At 43.2% G+C, this 19,148-nt stretch overlaps 1 protein-coding gene across 1 annotated transcript in view; it reads right to left on the reverse strand.

The window, feature by feature from the left end:
- Window positions 1-11,161: 11,161 nt before the first annotated feature.
- Window positions 11,162-19,148, reverse strand: part of commd10 (COMM domain containing 10) — a 97,669-nt gene continuing 89,682 nt past the window's right edge. The window contains exons 6-7 of the mRNA XM_078214627.1: window positions 15,879-15,938; window positions 11,162-12,237 (exon numbers count right to left, since the gene is read on the reverse strand). Coding sequence (XP_078070753.1) covers window positions 12,199-12,237; window positions 15,879-15,938 — 99 coding nt within the window. The 3' untranslated portion in view covers window positions 11,162-12,198. The remainder of the gene's footprint in view (window positions 12,238-15,878; window positions 15,939-19,148) is intronic.

Here is a 19,148-nt window from a genome sequence, read left to right on the forward strand (position 1 = left end):
TTAGCAAGGCCTTTGACAAGGTACCACATGGTAGGTTGTTGCATAGAGTTAAATCTCACGGGATTGAGGGTGAGGCAGCCAACTGGATTCAAAATTGGCTTGACGACAGAAGACAGAGGGTGGTTATTCAAACTGGAGGTCTGTGACCAGCAGTGTGCCTCAGGGATCAGTGCTGGGTCCACTGTTATTTGTCATTTATATTAATGGTTTGGATGAGAATTTAGGAGACATGGTTAGTAAGTTTGCAGATGACACCAAGATTGATAGCATTATGGACAGGTTATCTAGGATTGCAATGTGATCTTGATCAATTGGGCCAGTGGGCTGACGAATGGCAGGTGGAGTTTAGATAAATGTGAGGTGATGCATTTTGGTAGATCGAACCAGGGCAGGACTTACTCGGTTAATGGTAGGGCGTGGGGGAAGAGTTTAAAACAAAGAGATCTAGGGGTACAGGTTTACAGCTCCTTGTAAATGGAGTCACAGGTGGACAGGGTGGTGAAGAAGGCATTCAGCATGCTTGGTTTCATTGGTCATAACATTGAATACAGGAGTTGGGACATCTTGTTGAAGTTGTACAAGACATTGGTAAGGCCACACTTGGAATACTGTGTTCAGTTCTAGTCACCCTATTATAGAAAGGATATTATTAAACTGGAAAGAGTGCAGAAAAGATTTACTCGGATGCTACCGGGACTTGATGGTTTGAGTTATAAGGAGAGGCTGGACAGACTGGGACATTTTTCTCTGGCTTAGGGATGAGCTTATAGAGGTCTATAAAATAATGAGGCGCATGGATGAGGTAGATAATCAACATCTTTTCCCAAAGGTAGGAGAGTCTAAAACAAGAGGGCATAGGTTTAAGGTGAGAGGGGAGAAATACAAAAGTGTCCAAAAAGGGGCAATTTTTGCACACAGAGGGTGGTATCTGGAACGAGCTGCTAGAGGCAGTAGTAGAGACGGTACAATTTTATCTTTGAAAAGCATTTAGAGTTACATGGGTAAGATTGGTATAGAGGAATATGGGCCAAATGTAGGCAATTGGGACTAAATTTATGGTAAAAACTGGGCGGCATGGACAAGTTGGGCCGAAGGGCCTGTTTCCATGCTGCAAATCTCTATGACTCTATGGTGGTGGTGAGCCACTGCAGTCCATGTGGTGTAGGAACACCCACATTGCTGCTAGGGAGGAAGTTCCAGGATGCTGAACCAATGACAGTGAAGGACTGGCGATATAGTTCTCAGTAAGAAGTCTCACAACACCAGGTTAAAGTCCAACAGGTTTATTTGGTAGCACAAGCCACTAGCTTTCGGAGTGCTGCCCCTTCATCAGGTGAGTGGGAGTTCTGTTCACAAACAGGGCATATAAAGACACAAACTCAATTTACAAAATAATGATTGGAATGCGAGTCTTTACAGGTAATCAAGTCTTAAAGGTACAGACAACGTGAGTGGAGAGAGGGTTAAGCACAGGTTAAAGAGATGTGTATTGTTTCCAGCCAGGACAGTTAGTGAGATTTTGCAAGCACAGGCAAGTCGTGGGGGTTACAGATAGTGTGATCCAGGTTGAGGCCGTCCTCATGTGTGCGGAACTTGGCTCTCAGTCTCTGCTCAGCGACTCTGCGCTGTCGTGTGTCGTGAAGGCTGCCTTAAGAACATAAGAAATAGGAGCAGTAGTAGGCCATCTAGCCCCTCAAGTCTGCTCCGCTATTCAATAAGATCATGGCTGATCTGATATTGGGTTCAGTTCCACTTACCCGCCTGCTCCCCATAACCCTTAATGGTTAAAAATCTATCTGTGACTTAAACACATTTAACGAGGTAGCCTCTACTGCTTCATTGGGCAGAGAATTCCAAAGATTCACTACCTGCTGGGAGAAGAAGTTCCTCCTCAACTCTGTTCTAAATTGGCTCCCCCGTATTTTGAGGCTATGCCCCCTAGTTCTTGTTTCCATTGTAAGTGGAAATAACCTCGCTGCTTCTACCCTGTCTAGCCCCTTCATTATCTTATATGTCTCTATAAGATCTCCCCTCAACCTTCTAAACTCCAATGAGTACAGGCTCAGTCTACTCAATCTCTCCTCATAAGCTAACCCCCTCATCTCCGGAATCAACCTGGTGAACCTTCTCTGTACCCCCTCCAAAGCTAATATATCCTTTCTTAAATAAGGGGATCAAAATTGTACACAGTGCTCTAGGTGCGGCCTCACCAGTACCCTGTACAGTTGCAGCATGACCTCCCTCCTTTTATACTCCATCCCTCTCACGATAAAGGCCAACATTCCATTTGCCTTCTTGATTACCTGCTGCACCTGCAAACTGAGTTTTTGTGATTCATGCACAAGGACCCCCAGGTCCCTCTGCACAGTAGCATGTTGTAATTTTTCACCGTTTAAATAATAGCCCATTTTACTATTATTCCTTCCAAAGTGGATAACCTCACTTACCAACGTTATACTCCATCTGCCAGATCCTTGCCCATTCATACTTAGCCTATCCAAATCTCTCTGCAGACTCTGTGTCTTCAACGCAATTTGCTTTCCCACTCATCTGTGTGTCATCTGCAAACTTTGTTACCCTACACTCGGTCCCCTCCTCCAGATCGTCTATGTATGTGGTAAATAGTTGAGGGCCCAGCACCGATCCCTGCGGCACGCCACTAGTCACTGATTGCCAACCGGAAAAGCACCCATTTATTCCGACTCTCTGCTTTCTGTTAGATAGCCAATCCTCAATCCACGCTGACACTTTACCCCCAACTCCATGTACCTTTATCTTATGCAGCAACCTTTTGTGAGGCACCTTATCAAATGCCTTCTGGAAATCTAAATACACCACATCCACCGGTTCCCCTCTGTCAACCGCACTCGTTATATCCTCAAACAATTCCAGTAAATTAGTCAAACATGACTTTCCCTTCATGAATCCATGCTGCGTCTGCTTGATTGAACCATTCTTTTCCAGGTGTCCTGCTATTTCTTCCTTAATGATAGATTCATTGGACTGCCTTGGACTACGCTTACCCAAAGATCAGAGGCCGAATGCCTGTGACCGCTGAAGTTGTTCCCCAAAAGGAAGAGAACACTCTTGCTTGGTGATTGTTGAGCGGTGTTCATTCATCCGTTGTCGTAGCCTCAACCGGGATCTTGGGTTCATGTCACACCATCTGTAACCCCCCATGACTTGCTTGGGCTTGCAAAATCTCACTAACTGTCCTGGCTGGAGACAATACACATCTCTTTAACCTGTGCTTAACCCTCTCTCCACTCACATTGTCTGTACCTTTAAGACTTGATTACCTGTAAAGACTCGCATTCCAAACATTATTTTGTAAATTGAGTTTGTGTCTTTATATGCCCTGTTTGTGAACAGAACTCCCACTCACCTGATGAAGGGGCAGCGCTCCGAAAGCGAGTGGCTTTTGCTACCAAATAAACCTGTTGGACTTTAACCTGGTGTTGTGAGACTTCTTACTGTGTTTACCCCAGTCCAACGCCAGCATCTCCACATCATGATATAGTTCTCAGACAGGATGATGTGTGACTTGGGGGCTGGAGGGGGTAAACTTTTAGATGGTGGTGTTCTCATGCATCTGCGGTCATGGGTTTAGAAGGTGCTGTCGAAGGAGCCTTGGAGTGTTGCTTATCTAAAATAACAAGAGACAGGCTGAGTTGTAACTAATTGAAAGGAGAGCTAACTGACCTAATCGCCAGTTTCTGTTGATAATACTCTGACAATATTCAAGCATTGAGTGACGTACATAGGGCCCCTGGTTTTCCCTCTGACCTAATGAGGAGATTCCTCACCAAATGCCCTAAGATAAGATGTACAGAGTAAAAGGCATGGTTTGCGTAAGTACAACAGGCCTTGTTACCAAATCACCTTAGTTCTCTTTAAGTAATGATGAATCAAAGTTACAATAACTTGTTAATGGAACAGCAAGCTACTGAATATCTAAATAGTCCGGAATGTGATAAACATTACTTTTTCATTTTTTAAAAATACACCTATGATTTCCATTAATGAGAATCATTCAAGTGCTGTCTGGCCCCCACACAATACTAGTTTGGTTTCATGTTGCTGTACAAATTGCAATGTTGATAATGTTGTCGATGAAGGCACACACATTCACAACTCAGTTCACTACATGCAAATAACTTGAACAGCCTAGATATGTTATAGTACAAACTTCTGCATGTTATTAGGCTGCTAAACAAAAAAAATGGCCTGAATTTTAAACGTTAAAGTTTATTTAGTAGTCACAAGTAGGGTTTACGTTAACACTGCAATGAAGTCACTGTGAAATTCCCCTAGTCGCCACAGTCCGCCACCTGTTCGGGTCAATGCACCAAACCAGCATGTCTTTCAGACTGTGGGAGGAAACCAGAGCACCCGGAGGAAACCCTCGCAGACATGGGGAGAACGTGCAGACTCTTCACAGACAGTGACCCAAGTGAGGAATCGAACCCAGGTCCCTGGCGCTGAGGCAGCAGTGCTAACCACTGTACCTCCCAATTGCCCACATTTGGCCCATATCCCTCTATACCAATCTTACCCATGTAACTGTCTAAATGCTTTTGAGAGAGAAAATTGTATCCATCTCTACTACTACCTCTGGCAGCTAATTCCAGGCACTCACCACCCTCTGTCCCGCTGTGTGGAAAGATTTACGCTCAACTGGTGGATTTTTAGGTGGGTGGCATGAAATTGCAGGAATGACATTCCCTCCAGGTACCAGCCTGCCTCGACCACAGCAAATTTACACCAGGGCGGACAAGACCTGCCATTGCACCAATTGAGGCCATTAAATGGCCAATTAATGGCCACTTTAGGGCCATTTCCCTTCCAGTGTCCTTTTTGAGACTGGTGGGAACACTGTCTCCATGGGGGAATGCTGGTAAGAATCAAGTCAGATCTTGGGCAGGAAGGAGGGGGGTGCTTCCACAAAAAGCCTCCTTTGCACAGGAGACACCCTTTCCCTGTGACTTCAGGACCTCCCTCTTCCCTCAGCCTCTCCCACGTGAGCCCGATTGCCCCTCAGCAACCCCCCAGGTCTTCCCTTCCCTCCTATCTCTGGGACCCCTTATACTTAATTTATCCTCTGGTTCTAGCATTTAGGCTCAGTCAGGTTGGTGTAGTTCTTCTCCTGTCCACTGCAGAGCTGTCGTTGCAGAGACTGGAGAGATATCAGACATTCAGACTGGCTGGCAGAGCTCTAAGACTGGACTCCTTCCCAAGTGAAGGGTGGAAGTCCTGCTTGCAGCCAATCAATGGTCATTGGACTGTAAACTGGCTGCAGGGCAGTCAGAGTCGGCAGGGAACTCTTCAGATGATAGGAGGTGAACCCCAGCCATCAGGTTGATATTTTATGCAGACAAAACATCTGCCAAGCTAATGAAGGAGCCCAAACTACGGTATCCTTCTGATAACCCAAGCAGTTGTTTACTGTAGCACTTCAAAAATACCCTCATCAACTTAATCCCTTTCCAACAGTTATGCGCAGCTCCAAACCCATTAGGAAGCAATATTAACAGTGGTGATTTATAAATGCAAGACACATCAATCTTACCTTCCGTTATAAGTCACAATGCTTTCCATCTTCATTACACAGTGAAAAAGAATCAATACCTACTGATAAGCATAAGCAGGACTAATGCAATGAATAATATTGTGTGCATTGTTTCTCCTTTCTTCTCCCAGTAAGTCAATTCAGTAATTATCCCTTATTATTCTTATGCGTTCTCCTTTTCACACCCCTTTATTTCTGAGTCACTGATAGATGAAATGCTACATTCAACTCCAATAGTTCGTCCTTCCTGATGGAAGACAGAGCTGGATGTTTTAATTAAAATTAACTGCCCTAATTTCTCATTGAAAGCATCAGAGTCATGGAGGATCCTAGTTTAGCTACAATGGTGACAGGTACACTTACTGCTCACACCCCCTGGGGAAAACTGGCCAGGACCCTGGCTCTTGATCATCATTCTGGAGGCTCTTCTGGAGAGCACGTGGTAAGGATAGAATCGGGTGTTGCTGTGATGCCAGTGCAGATAAATAGCTCGCTGACATTCACAAAGAAACATCCCCGTGACAGTACGACAGTTATCAACAATCGTGTCATGAAACGCTGGGAATGTACAAATGCACTTGAGAGAGATAGGGGATAGGAGAAAATTAAAAAGGAAAAATGAAAGCACGAGTCAATTGTTCTATGTTTCTATGTTATAGTCATTGTGAAACAAATATTGTTCATCTATGTTTATAGCACTGAAAGTATGCAGACACTGAATGCAAATGTGGTCGCGAGTGTAGGATCAGACATTAGATGAATGGTGCAGCAGTTTAGTAAAAGCACTGATTCCATGATTGAGGGCTCCCAAGAAGCTGATTTTCAGGGTGTCTGAAGTTGTGGGTCTTTCTACTCCACACTCCCTAAGATTGACACTCCCTGCTGTGAGCATCCAAACACTCAATAGTCTAATAGTCCTTTCATATCTTGAATCAGCGTTTAGCAAACCTTTTCTCATTTACAAATACATGGTACAATCACAGCTCATTGATGACCTCATGGTTCTTTTCCAAAAAATGTTGAGTTTTCCACCATTTTTTCACACAGACAGGGCCCTTTCAAAAACAAATGTATATCTGTATCTTTATGAATGTGGTGAAGTAAAGTAAGCTCAGCCAGGGTCCTGCCAGCTATGCGAGCAAACAAAGTAAGGCAAAAGATCACTCACTCATCAAGTATGAGTGGTAACACTGGCCAAAGTATAAATGCACGTCTGCTGGAAGGACATTGACATGAAACATTAACTCTGTTTCCCTCTTCCACAAGTGCTGCCAGAGCTGCTGAATGTTTCCAGCATTACTTCAGATTTCTAGAAACTGAGTATTTTGCTTTTGTCTAAATGTAGTGTATCTGATGGTGACAGAGTGGTTTGGAGAGGACTTTTTATCTCCTGGAACAAATGCAGTTTCTTCCCCCTACCAACTGCAAGGTCCTATGTGAAATAAAATCCAGCAAACTTGGGTGTGAATTTGGGGTACAAGGATTTGTCCAAAATCTGGTGATGCCATTGCGAGGATTTCTGAGGATAGTTAGTGTGGGATATGGAAACAGTTCAGTGAGATGTATCCTCTAAAGTTAGAGTTATGTTGGGACTCCTGGTCTCCAGGGTGTCTTTGAGAGATTGTAGGCTTCTATCTATGATCAGGTTCTGATTCTTTCCATTAGTGTTGATTTACTGGTGTAATGAACTGGATTTTCATGTTAGAGGCTGATACCAGGAATTGGCAAATTTCTAAGTAGGTTCGGCAAGCCCACCTCAGGGAAAAGTTATGCATGCTTGGCTGAGAGCAGCAGAAGTTGCAAGCTGCCCTGTAGAGGGGTGCCCCCATAGTGGTGGCATGGCTGCAAAGACCATTCTTAATTCAAATTTTGAAAAGGTCAAAGAACAACAAAGAACAATACAGCACAGGAACAGGCCCTTCGGCCCTCCAAGCCCGCGCCGCTCCCCGGTCCAGGATTGAATCCTGAATCCAGGATCCCCGCCCAATTTTCCAGCCTATCTACATACCAATATCCAATCCACCGAGCTGTCCCCCACAGCTACGATGCTTTGTTCATTACAACCTATTAACTCACCCCCACCCCCCCATTCCAGACCATGTGATCTCCAGGGAGAGGCGAAAACCCAGAGTGAAAAGCCCCAGGGCCAATATGGGGAAAAAAAATCTGGGAAATTCCTCTCCGACCCCCTGAGGCGATCGAAACGAGTCCAGGAGATCACAATGGCCCTGATCGGAAAATGCTTCCCAACCCTAGTCATTTCCACTTCCACGAGAAACAAGGAACAATTAGCCCGCGCCGTTCCCTGGTCCAAACTAGACCACTCTTTTGTATCCCTCCATTCCCACTCCGTTCATATAGCTGTCTAGATAAGTCTTAAACGTTCCCAGTGTGTCCGCCTCCACCACCTTGCCCGGCAACACATTCCAGGCCCCCACGACCCTCTGTGTGAAATATGTCCTTCTGATATCTGTGTTAAACCTCCCCCCCTTCACCTTGAACCTATGACCCCTCGTGAACGTCACCACCGACCCGGGGAAAAGCTTCCCACCGTTCACCCCATCTATGCCTTTCATAATTTTATACACCTCTATTAAGTCTCCCCTCATCCTTCGTCTTTCCAAGGAGAACAACCCCAGTTTCCCCAATCTCTCCTCATAACCAAGCCCCTCCATACCAGGCAACATCCTGGTAAACCTCCTCTGTACTCTCTCCAAAGCCTCCACGTCCTTCTGGTAGTGTGGCGACCAGAACTGGACGCAGTATTCCAAATGCGGCCGAACCAACGTTCTATACATCTGCAACATCAGACCCCAACTTTTATACTCTATGCCCCATCCTATAAAGGCAAGCATGCCATATGCCTTCTTCACCACCTTCTCCACCTGTGACGTCACCTTCAAAGATCTGTGGACTTGCACACCCAGGTCCCTCTGCGTCTCTACACCCTTTATGGTTCTTCCATTTATCGTGTAGCTCCTCCTTACATTATTCCCACCAAAATGCATCACTTCGCATTTATCAGGATTGAACTCCATCTGCCATTTCCTTGCCCAAATTTCCAGCCTATCTATATCCTTCTGTAGCCTCTGACAATGTTCCTCACTATCTGCAAGTCCTGCCAGTTTTGTGTCGTCCGCAAACTTACTGATCACCCCAGTTACTCCTTCTTCCAGATCATTTATATAAATCACAAACAGCAGAGGTCCCAATACAGAGCCCTGCGGTACACCACTAGTCACAGGCCTCCAGCCGGAAAAAGACCCATCCACTACCACCCTCTGTCTTCTATGTCCAAGCCAGTTCTCCACCCATCTAGCCACCTCCCCCTTTATCCCATGGGATCCAACCTTTTTCACTAGCCTACCATGAGGGACTTTGTCAAACGCTTTACTAAAGTCCATATAGACAACATCCACGGCCCTTCCTTCGTCAACCATTTTGGTCACTTCTTCAAAAAACACCACCAGGTTAGTGAGGCATGACCTCCCTCTCACAAAACCATGTTGACTATCGTTAATGAGTTTATTCCTTTCTAAATGCGCATACATCCTATCTTTAAGAATCTTCTCCAACAACTTCCCCACCACGGACGTCAAGCTCACTGGCCTATAATTACCCGGGTTATCCTTCCTACCCTTCTTAAATAACGGGACCACATTGGCTATCCTCCAATCCTCTGGGACCTCACCTGTGTCCAGTGACGAGACAAAGATTTGCGTCAGAGGCCCAACGATTTCACCTCTCGTCTCCCTGAGCAGCCTTGGATAGATTCCATCAGGCCCTGGGGATTTGTCAGTCTTTATATTCTCTAACAAACCTAACACTTCCTCCTTTGTAATGGAGATTTTCTCCAACGGTTCAACACTCCCCTCCGAGACACTCCCAGTCAACACATCCCTCTCCTTTGTGAATACCGACGCAAAGTATTCATTTAGGATCTCCCCTACCTCTTTGGGCTCCAAGCATAAGTCCCCACTTTTGTCCCTGAGAGGTCCGATTTTTTCCCTAACAACCCTTTTGTTCCTAACGTATGAATAAAATGCCTTGGGATTCTCCTTAATCCTGTCTGCCAAGAACATTTCGTGACCCTTTTTGCTCTTCTAATTCCCCGTTTGAGTATTTTCCTACTTTCATTGTACTCCTCCAGAGCTCCCTCCGTTTTTAGCTGATTGGACCTAACATACGCCTCTCTTTTCCTTTTGACCAGTCCCTCAATTTCCCTGGTTATCCACGGTTCCCTAATCCTACCCTTCCTATCCTTCTTTTTTACAGGCACATGCTTGTCCTGTAGCCCTAACAACCGTTCCTTAAAAGACTGCCACATACCAGATGTGGATTTACCCTCAAACAGCCTCTCCCAATCAAGAGCTGCCAATTTCTGCCTAATCCCAATAAAGTTAGCCTTCCCCCAATCCAACACCTTACCCTTGGGACACCACTCATCCTTTTCCATCATTATCCTAAAGCTAACAGAATTGTGGTCACTATTTGCCACATGTTCCCCAACCAAAACTTTGAAGACCTGACCGGGCTCATTCCCCAGTACCAGGTCCAGTATAGCCCCCTCTCTAGTTGGGCTGTCCACATATTGTTCCAACGAACCCTCCTGTACACATTTTACAAATTCCTCCCCATCCAGAGTCCCTGCCCTCAGCGATTTCCAGTCTATACCAGGGAAATTGAAGTCTCCCACTACACCAACCCTATATTTCCTGCACCTATCCAGTATCTCCTGACATATCCATTCTTCCACTTCCCTTGGGCTGTTGGGGGGCCTGTAGTACACCCCCAACATAGTGACTGCGCCTTTCCTGTTTCTAAGCTCCACCCAGAGTGACTCGATACACGACTCCTCCGAATTGTCCTCCCTCTGCACCGCTGTAATATGCTCTCCAACCAATACCGCTACTCCCCCACCTCTTTTGGCCCCTCCTCTGTCTCGCCTAAAACACTTGTACCCTGGAATATTCAGCTGCCAGTCCTGTCCCTCTTTCAACCAAGTCTCTGTCAGAGAGAGGGTACCACCATTTTTAAGTGCCTATTCCCTCAGTTACCTGCCATGGCATCCTGCTGCAACCTTCAATCTGCAAGGCCTCTAATTGGTCTTCCAGATTCAAGAACTCACCTGCCACCCTTAGTTGGATGATAAGCGACCCCTGCCCCTACTATCGATTGGTTGCACACAGTGATTGACAGTTTCTCACATTGTGCTGGCCTCTGGCCCCTATTTGAGCCCCAGGGCAGGGTTCAAAGACCCACACGGGAAATTCTACTCCATATCTTTAGGGAGCCAGACTATACAGCATCCTGAGAGCATATTAACATTTACAGGAGTTGCTACACAGAAAAGTTTGAAAACCCCACTGATGACAACATAGCTTTTACACCACATCTGGAGTGCTGGAACGAGAAGGAAATTCATCCCACTGACATTCCTCATTAGGATGAACAAAAAAAAGATATAAACCAATATTTTAAAATTATTTCACCTCCAGCACCCTGCGATATTTAATCTTATGTTGCTTAGAGAATCAATTAAAGACAGGAGATGAGAAAAAAAAACACTGAAGACCCAACAAGATCACAATAGAAATGGGACAGATGCAGCTCTTTATCAACAGATACAATGGAATGAAGAATCATGCACATCACAAATACAAAGGTCATCTATAAATCATTGTGCCTTGTAATTCCATGACCATAAATGTGGGGGCGGTAGGGGAGATAATAACTTTCTCCACCCTGATACAATTTATATCAAATTGCTATCTAGTCATTGTACATGTTAATATATTCACACTGCAAATCAACAATTCTATATTTATTTCAGTTTATGCAAGTGATTCTGTTAGAAACTTGGATTTCAATCCTACTACATTTAGCCTGAAAATTCATTACTATTGACAATCCACTGACAAGGTAATTCTGACAGCTCAATTCAGCAGGCAATACAAACCATGATAATGCAAAATGCGCATATTTCAGCCATTACGTAACATTTTAAAACATGCTACATTTGCCATAATGCATGAACAAAAAAATAAAATTAACTTCATGAGGTGAAATTTGGTAGGAGTGTTTGCTGTATCAATGGCATGGAATTCATTAATAACAGATATATGTGTATGTTGTTATGCCAAAGGATCAATAAGCTGGAATACATGAAAGAGGAAATTAAAGGCTAGGTCCATCAATCTTCCAGTCTTTACAAGACATTACCAAATAGGAACCATTATTTCTGCTCAATCCCTTCTAAAGCTACATTACAATTCTACTTCAATTTTCAAAGCAAATGTACCTTTTCCTAATCTGCTAGTGAATAAAGCATAATCACATCCTGGTCAGAACATAAAGGCATCTTTAACTGATGTCAACAATCCTGAATCAATACAGGGCATCAATTATAGAGAATTGGTGAACAGTTCAAGTGCTATTGAATTCAACATAATTTGTGAAAACCAAGAACAATTGTTTTGTGAAGACACCCAAAAGTGTAACTTGACAACAATTCTGCGTTACTTGATGGAAACAGTTCATCTGATTTCTGCAGCATACTGTGTTATGAAAATTCTTCAGTTATCAAACCTACAAATGACATGTACACTTGGAGGATCAGCATATCTTGTTCATGTAAGAGCGTCCAATTGTGTTTGTATGGTTTCCAACTGTAGATGAAAAAGAAACAAATGTGAGTGCTATTAAACGTTACTACAACAGTCATTTTAACACAAAGGAATGTAGAGATGCAAGGCGATTTTTATTGATCAATTTGTTCATGGTCAACTCCAGACTGTATGATAAATCCAACTTGCCTAATGTTCAGGGGCCTACAAAACATAGCAGAACATATTAAACTTGCATATATCGCCTCCTTAACAAAGTTATATTTTACAATACCATTAAACGTCAAGAGTTGTAAGGGATAACTTACTGCTTTGAAAATGACTGGTAAAATATACTAGCATGTAATATTAAAGCACTCTCAAAACAACCGATTTTCTCTAAATGTTAGGATGAAAAGGTAAATGGAAGCTAGGGTCTTTGAGACTACAGCTATGAAATTTTTAATGTGGATAAGGAATATTACAGCAGCTCTTAAGTAGGTAAAGTGCTCTACATTTCATGGGAAAAGAACTAGGAGAGCGAATGCAAGGAAAGGAGGTCCATGGCTGACACCTAAAAGGTCGCTACACACAGTGAATGACCCTACAAGCATGCAGGATGGTTAAGATAAATGGTAGGTCCATAGCATTGCCAGCCTTGGTTCAGTTAATAGTACTCTTGCCACTGTGTCAAAAGGTTGGGGGTTCAAGTTTCATTCCAGGACATGAGAACAAAAACGCAGTCTGGCAATCCAGACCAATACTGAGGAAGTGTTGCAGGTTCAATATTTCAGAAAAGGTTTTAAACTGAGGCCCCGGCTGCCCTCTCAGGTGGATGTGACAGAGTGCACTATTTCAGAGAAGAGCAGGGGGACCAGAAAATTTCGCTGGCGTGAACAGCCGTAAGATTCTGCCCCTTGTTTTTCATAAGGGTAGAGGTTGTGGGTTTGGAAGGTGCCATTGAAGGAACTTTAGCATGTTCCTGCATCTTATCGGTGGTGCACATTGCCACCACTGTGAATCAGAGGTGGAGGGAGTGGATATTGAAGGTGGTGGGGGATGGGGTGCCAATCCAGTAGGCTACTTTGTCCTGAATGGGATTGAGCTTCTTAGAACATAACAGCGCAGTACAGGCCCCTCGGCCCTCGATGTTACGCCGACCAGTGAAACCAATCTAAAGCCCCTCTAATCTACACTATTCCAATATCATCCATATTTTTATCCAATAACCATTTGAATGCTCTTAATGTTGACGAGTCCACTACTGCTGCAGGCAGGGCATTCCACGCCCTTACTACTCTCTGAGTAAAGAACCTACCTCTAACATCTGTCCTATATCTCTCACCCCTCAATTTAAAGCTATGTCATTCAGCTATACCATTCAGGCCATCACCATCTGAGGAAAAAGGCTCTCACTATCCACCCTATCTAATCCTCTTGAGCGTTGTTCGAGTTGCATTCATCCAGATAAGCAGAGAGCTTTCCATTGCACTCCTGATTTTTGTCTCGCAAATAGTGGATTGGCTTTGGGGAGTCAAGAAATGAGTTACTCGTCACAGAATTCCCAGCCTCTGACTGCTCTTGTAGCCACAATATTTATACTGGGGAAGTAGTGGCGCAGTGGTGTTGACACTGGACTAGCAAACCAGAGATCCATAGCAAGATCTGGGGACCTGGGCTCAAATCCCACCATAGCAGATGGTGAAATTTGAATTCTATAAAAATCTGGTGTTAAAAGTCTAATGGTGATCATGAAATCATTGTCAATTGTCATAAAAACCCATTTCATTCATAAAGCCTTTTAGGGAAGGAAATCTGCCGTCCTTACCGTCTGGCTTACAGCAATCTGGTTAACTCTCAGCAATGTGGTTAACTCTCAAATGCACGCTGAATTGGGGGTCAGTTAGGGATGAGCAATTAAATGAGTTTAAAAAAAATATAGCTGATCCAGTTCAATTTTTTGTCAATGGTAACCCCCAAGGTTGTTTATAGTGAGGGATTCAGCGATAGCAATGCTATTCAATGCTATGGAGATGGTTGGATTCTCTCTTGTTGGAGATGGTAATTACCTGACACTTGTGTGGCTCAAATGTTACTTGCCATTAAATGTTGCCCAGGTCTTGCTGCACATAGGCATGGCCTCCTTCAGTATTTGAGGAGTTGCAAATGAACATTTTGCAATCATCAGTGAACATCCCCACTTCTGACCTTACAATAGAAGGAAGGTCATTGATGAAACAGCTGAAAATGGTTGGGCCTAGGACACTACTCTGAGGAACTCCTGCAGCAATGTCTTGGGACTGAGATGACTGACTTCCAACCACGTTCCTTTGTGCTAGGTATGATTCCAACCAATGGGAGTTTGCTCCCTGCACCCCACCCCCCCCAATTCTCAGTGTCTCAGTGACTCCAGTTTTGCTAGGACTCCTTGATGCCATACTCAGGCAAATGCTGCCTTGATGTCAGGGGCACTGACTCTCACTTCACCTTTTAAGTTCAGCTGTTTTGGCCTAAGGCAGCAATAAGGTCAGGAGCGGAGTGGATCTAGCTGATTACACTACAAAAAGTACCACACTGGTTGTAAAGCTTTGATACATGCTGTGGTTGAGGAAGGTGCTGGATAATTACAAGTTTTTTTTCTTTCCCAGGGACCAAAATACTTCTTTAAAGAGGTCCATTGCCTGGCTCCAGAGACAAAAGATAAATTATATTTGTAGCTTGTTTACTAGCTTGCCTTACTCCCACGCAAGCACCTGGTGGCACCACGTAGCTGTCATGATGAGTTACTAGAGAACAACCATTTATGCTTTTGTGAATGTTTTTCCGACCAGTGAGAAATGGCTCAAATTGGGAGCCGAGTGGAGACTTGATCTTGTAGTGGCCACTGTTACAGCTTGAAAGGTAATATTTTAAAACTAAACTTAAATAACTTCACAGGCTTCCCCATTCACCCAATGAGCTTATCCTGTCAGTAACAGAGTTATAAAGATCAGCAAGTATCAATTTCAATCTCTGCTTTGTACTTCATTGCCTAATCTCAGTTTTGGTGGTGATGTTACACTTGACTTTAGGCTTTGGAGATGAGTGGAGAGGAATCAACTTGGACTCTTGGTCATTATCAATGTTACAAGCTGTTACAAGTACATGTGGAAGTACAGTGCATACAGGATTAAGGTCAACTGCAATACCCTCTAGGTCCGACAGCCTCCTGCTACTCACTGTTGAGGGCTCACACATGAAGGATGAAATGTTAAAGTGCCTTGAGTATCTGTTAAATAGAAACTCAGCAAGCAGCCACTCTTCAAGGAGGGGAAAGAAAGGTGAGGGTCACAACTGAACTGGATTCATGCTCACCAAATATCTACCCGTGTATTTTCAGCAAGCATCACGTGATCAGAACCGTTGTCGGGAATGTCCTCCCGAACTCCGAGTGGTGGTAGTCTTTCAAACGGACTCAAAACATCCAGAGTCCTACCATAAAACCTCAACATTCTCAAGATAAATTAGTGCACCCATCGGGGAGTCGAAAAGGCTTTCTTTAAGATAGATGGCTTGCTAAAATACGGTGAATATTCAATCAAGGTGAAAAATTCTTTCCACAATAAATGACAAACATGCTGGCCATTACTAATGCTTGTTGTAAAGTCAATACTAGGAAGTGGTCTGTCAATTTGCTGATTTATCACAAGTAGAGAATTACTCACCTTGTTGTAAAACTCTAGAAGTTCCCCATGGTTAAATTCCAATAACACCTTTTCTGTATTCTGTATTTAAAACAAAAACATTTTTTATTATTTGTAAAGTGAATGAGTTTCACTCATCACCAAAATCAGTATTCAGTTTGATTTGTAACAAATACAATAAACTATGCAGCCCAAATACACTCATCAATTGTTAGCATTGCTGGGGATTAGGACATGACACCAATTGGTGGCGATAAATCTCTTAGTGTCACTTAGCAAAGATTAATACGTTTAAGTGTTTAGCCGGTAATTTGCAGTTCCAAGTAGATCCTATATTACCTGTTACCTACTGGATATACAATGGCAGCTACTGTTACAGCTGGAAAGTTTTAGTCATTAATTCTAAACACTTCTCTAAAATTCAACAGCCTGGCTGAACTGTGGGTTTGAAATAGTGGAGAAAGAAATAAATGTTTCACGTCTTTGACCTTTCATCAGAATTTAGTTTTGATAAATAGTCATCACACTAAAATATTAGCTGTGTTTCCCTCTCCATAGATCCTGCTAGACCTGCTGAGTATTTCCAGTTTTCTGTTCTAAGATTTCCACAATCTGCAGTACTTTGCATTTCTATTAGGATTGTTAACAGTCCCTGTCCAGTCATGGAGTTTACATTTTAAAGTTACGCAGACTATGATATTTCTAAAATTCTGGGGTTACTGCATCTTTATTCAGATTATTGCATGATCAAAGACAGAATTCCTTGAAATAGGACAAACACATCTTCCCATGGGACTCAGTGGCATTGCCATCACTGAATCTCAAACTATCAACATTGACCAGAAACTGAACTGGACCAGCCATATAAATACTGTGGCTGCAAGAACAGATCATAGGCTGGGAATTCTGCAGAGAGCAACTCACTGACTACCCAAAGCCTCTCCACAATCTACAAGACACAAGTCAGGAATGTGATGCAACACTCCCCATTCGCCTGGATGAGTGCAGCTCCATCAACACTCAAGAATCTTGATGCTATCCAGGACAAGGCATCCCATCCACCATCTTCGACATTCACTCCCTCTAGCACTGATGCACAGTGGCAGCAACGTGTAGCATCTACAAGATGCACTGCAACAACTCACCAAGGTTCCTTCGGCAGCACCTTCCAAACCCATGACCTCTACCACCTCAAAGGACAACAGCAATAGATGGGAACAGCATCACCTACCTCTGCAAGCCACACATAATCTATATCAGCATTCCCTCATTATTGCTAGGTCAAAGTCCTGGAACTCCCTCCCTAACAGCACTGTGGGTATATCTACACCACTTGGACTGCACCAGTTCAAGAAGGTAGCTCGCTATCTCAAGGGCAATTAGGGATGAGCAATAGAGATGACCACATCCCTTGGAAGAATAAACAATAAATGAATAAAAAGATTTGTAAGTAAATTAATCAATGATAATTTTATACATCCAATAGGAATGGAGGCTAATAATATTGAAAGAAAATCAAATAGCATCAAGTCAAAATACAGCATTTTCCCACATCAATCATTTGCAATACTAATAAGTAAACATTTTAAAACTTGAAAATTATTCATTTCCTCAGGGATCTTTAGGGTTTGCAGTCAAACAATTGTTGTCATGAATACCAGAGTTATTAAGTCTAATTCTTTGAAATGGTTTAGCATGAAAATGCACTATTAGATAAACCAATGGAGCCCTAAACATTGTGAAAATTGGTTTACCAGAAAACTAAATCAACTCAGTTTTGAAATTAATCACAATTTTAGTTTTTTTTTACGCACAATCCTTAAATTATTCTTCATAAACTTATTTTCAGCTCTCAATTGCTCAATGGTGAAGTGACAGTGGTGAAAGGGATGCGGATGAAATTGAGCATTATGTACAAGAACAGTGCCCTAATTGGCACAGTTGCATGACTATCTCAGCTGCATCTTTTTTATAAGGCAAATAAAGTTTTTTTTAAGTTTATTTATTGGTGTCACAAGTCGGCTTACACATTAACACTGCAATGAAGTTACTGTGAAAATACCCTAGTCGCCACACTCCGGTGCCTGTCCGGGTACACTGAGGGAGAATTTAGCATGGCCAATGCACCCAACCAGCACGTCTTTCAGGCTGTGGGAGGAAACCGGAGCACTCAGAGGAAACCCACGCAGACATGGGGGACCGTGCTAGACAGTGACCCAAGCCGGGAATTGAACCCGGGTCTCTGGCGCTGTGAGGCAGCAGTGCTAACCACTGTGCCACCCATATCACTCTGCCATCATACCACAAGGATATTTCTATTCGCTTTTCAGTGACGGAAAATAGGTTTGAAGTCCAAGCATGATTCTACACTTTCATTGACTTGTTCAGAGTGAAGTTTGGTTTCCTCCAGCTTCAAAAGAAGTTTTAACAAGGCCCCCAGGCAATTCAGTGTGCATGATGTATTGATTGGAAATGCTTGGATGTGTTTTGGAAGGTAGCAGTAAGGACAATTTTCAGGAAAATTTCACAAGCATAATGGCAGTCAATTAGACAACTGTCCTTCAAATACACAATAATTTAACAGTGATTTACTAACATTAAGAATGGCAGGTAAAATAGAGTGGTTACATCAACTTGTAATTTAATTAGAGAGCATACGCATTTGTTCAATTACGTTTGAGGGAAAAATACACAAGTAAATGAAAGTCTGAACAAAGAAATCAAGATGTTGAGGTTTGTAACTGGTAAGAAATGCAGGGGCCAACATTTCCGGAAAATATTACTGCCCTGATTCCCCTGAATGAAATCTAAGTGCTGCCGCCAGCGGGAAAATGGTACGTTCCCCGCTGGCTTTGCACTGAGGTGGGATTCAATGACTTTAAAACTGAAAAAAATGCCCCCACGTGAATCATGCTGGGCCAAATGCGCCAGGCGTGTGAAGCTCCCAAATCGGAGATTAGCTGTTCAGCTGACATTCAACAACATTTCCTGCTTTTCCTTCTCACAGAATAACTGAAGGAAGAATAACCCAATCATATTAATGCAGGAAGCATTTCATGTTAGATCTTTTATGAGACCAATCTTTTTAAGTTATAACTGGATTTACCTCTGACAGTCTCTACAGCAGCAAGAACCCAGAAAAAAAATCATTGAAGCCTGTAACTGAATTGCTCTCCAAAAATTTAGACTAATTAGATATTCCCCGCAATGTCCATTTAAAATACGTGATATAACTAAATCAAACCTCTAGTTTTCCCCACGGCAACTGCATCTCAATGGTTCTATTTTTCA

This window comes from Mustelus asterias, chromosome 6 (genome assembly GCF_964213995.1).
Source record: "Mustelus asterias chromosome 6, sMusAst1.hap1.1, whole genome shotgun sequence".
Taxonomy (NCBI): domain Eukaryota; kingdom Metazoa; phylum Chordata; class Chondrichthyes; order Carcharhiniformes; family Triakidae; genus Mustelus; species Mustelus asterias.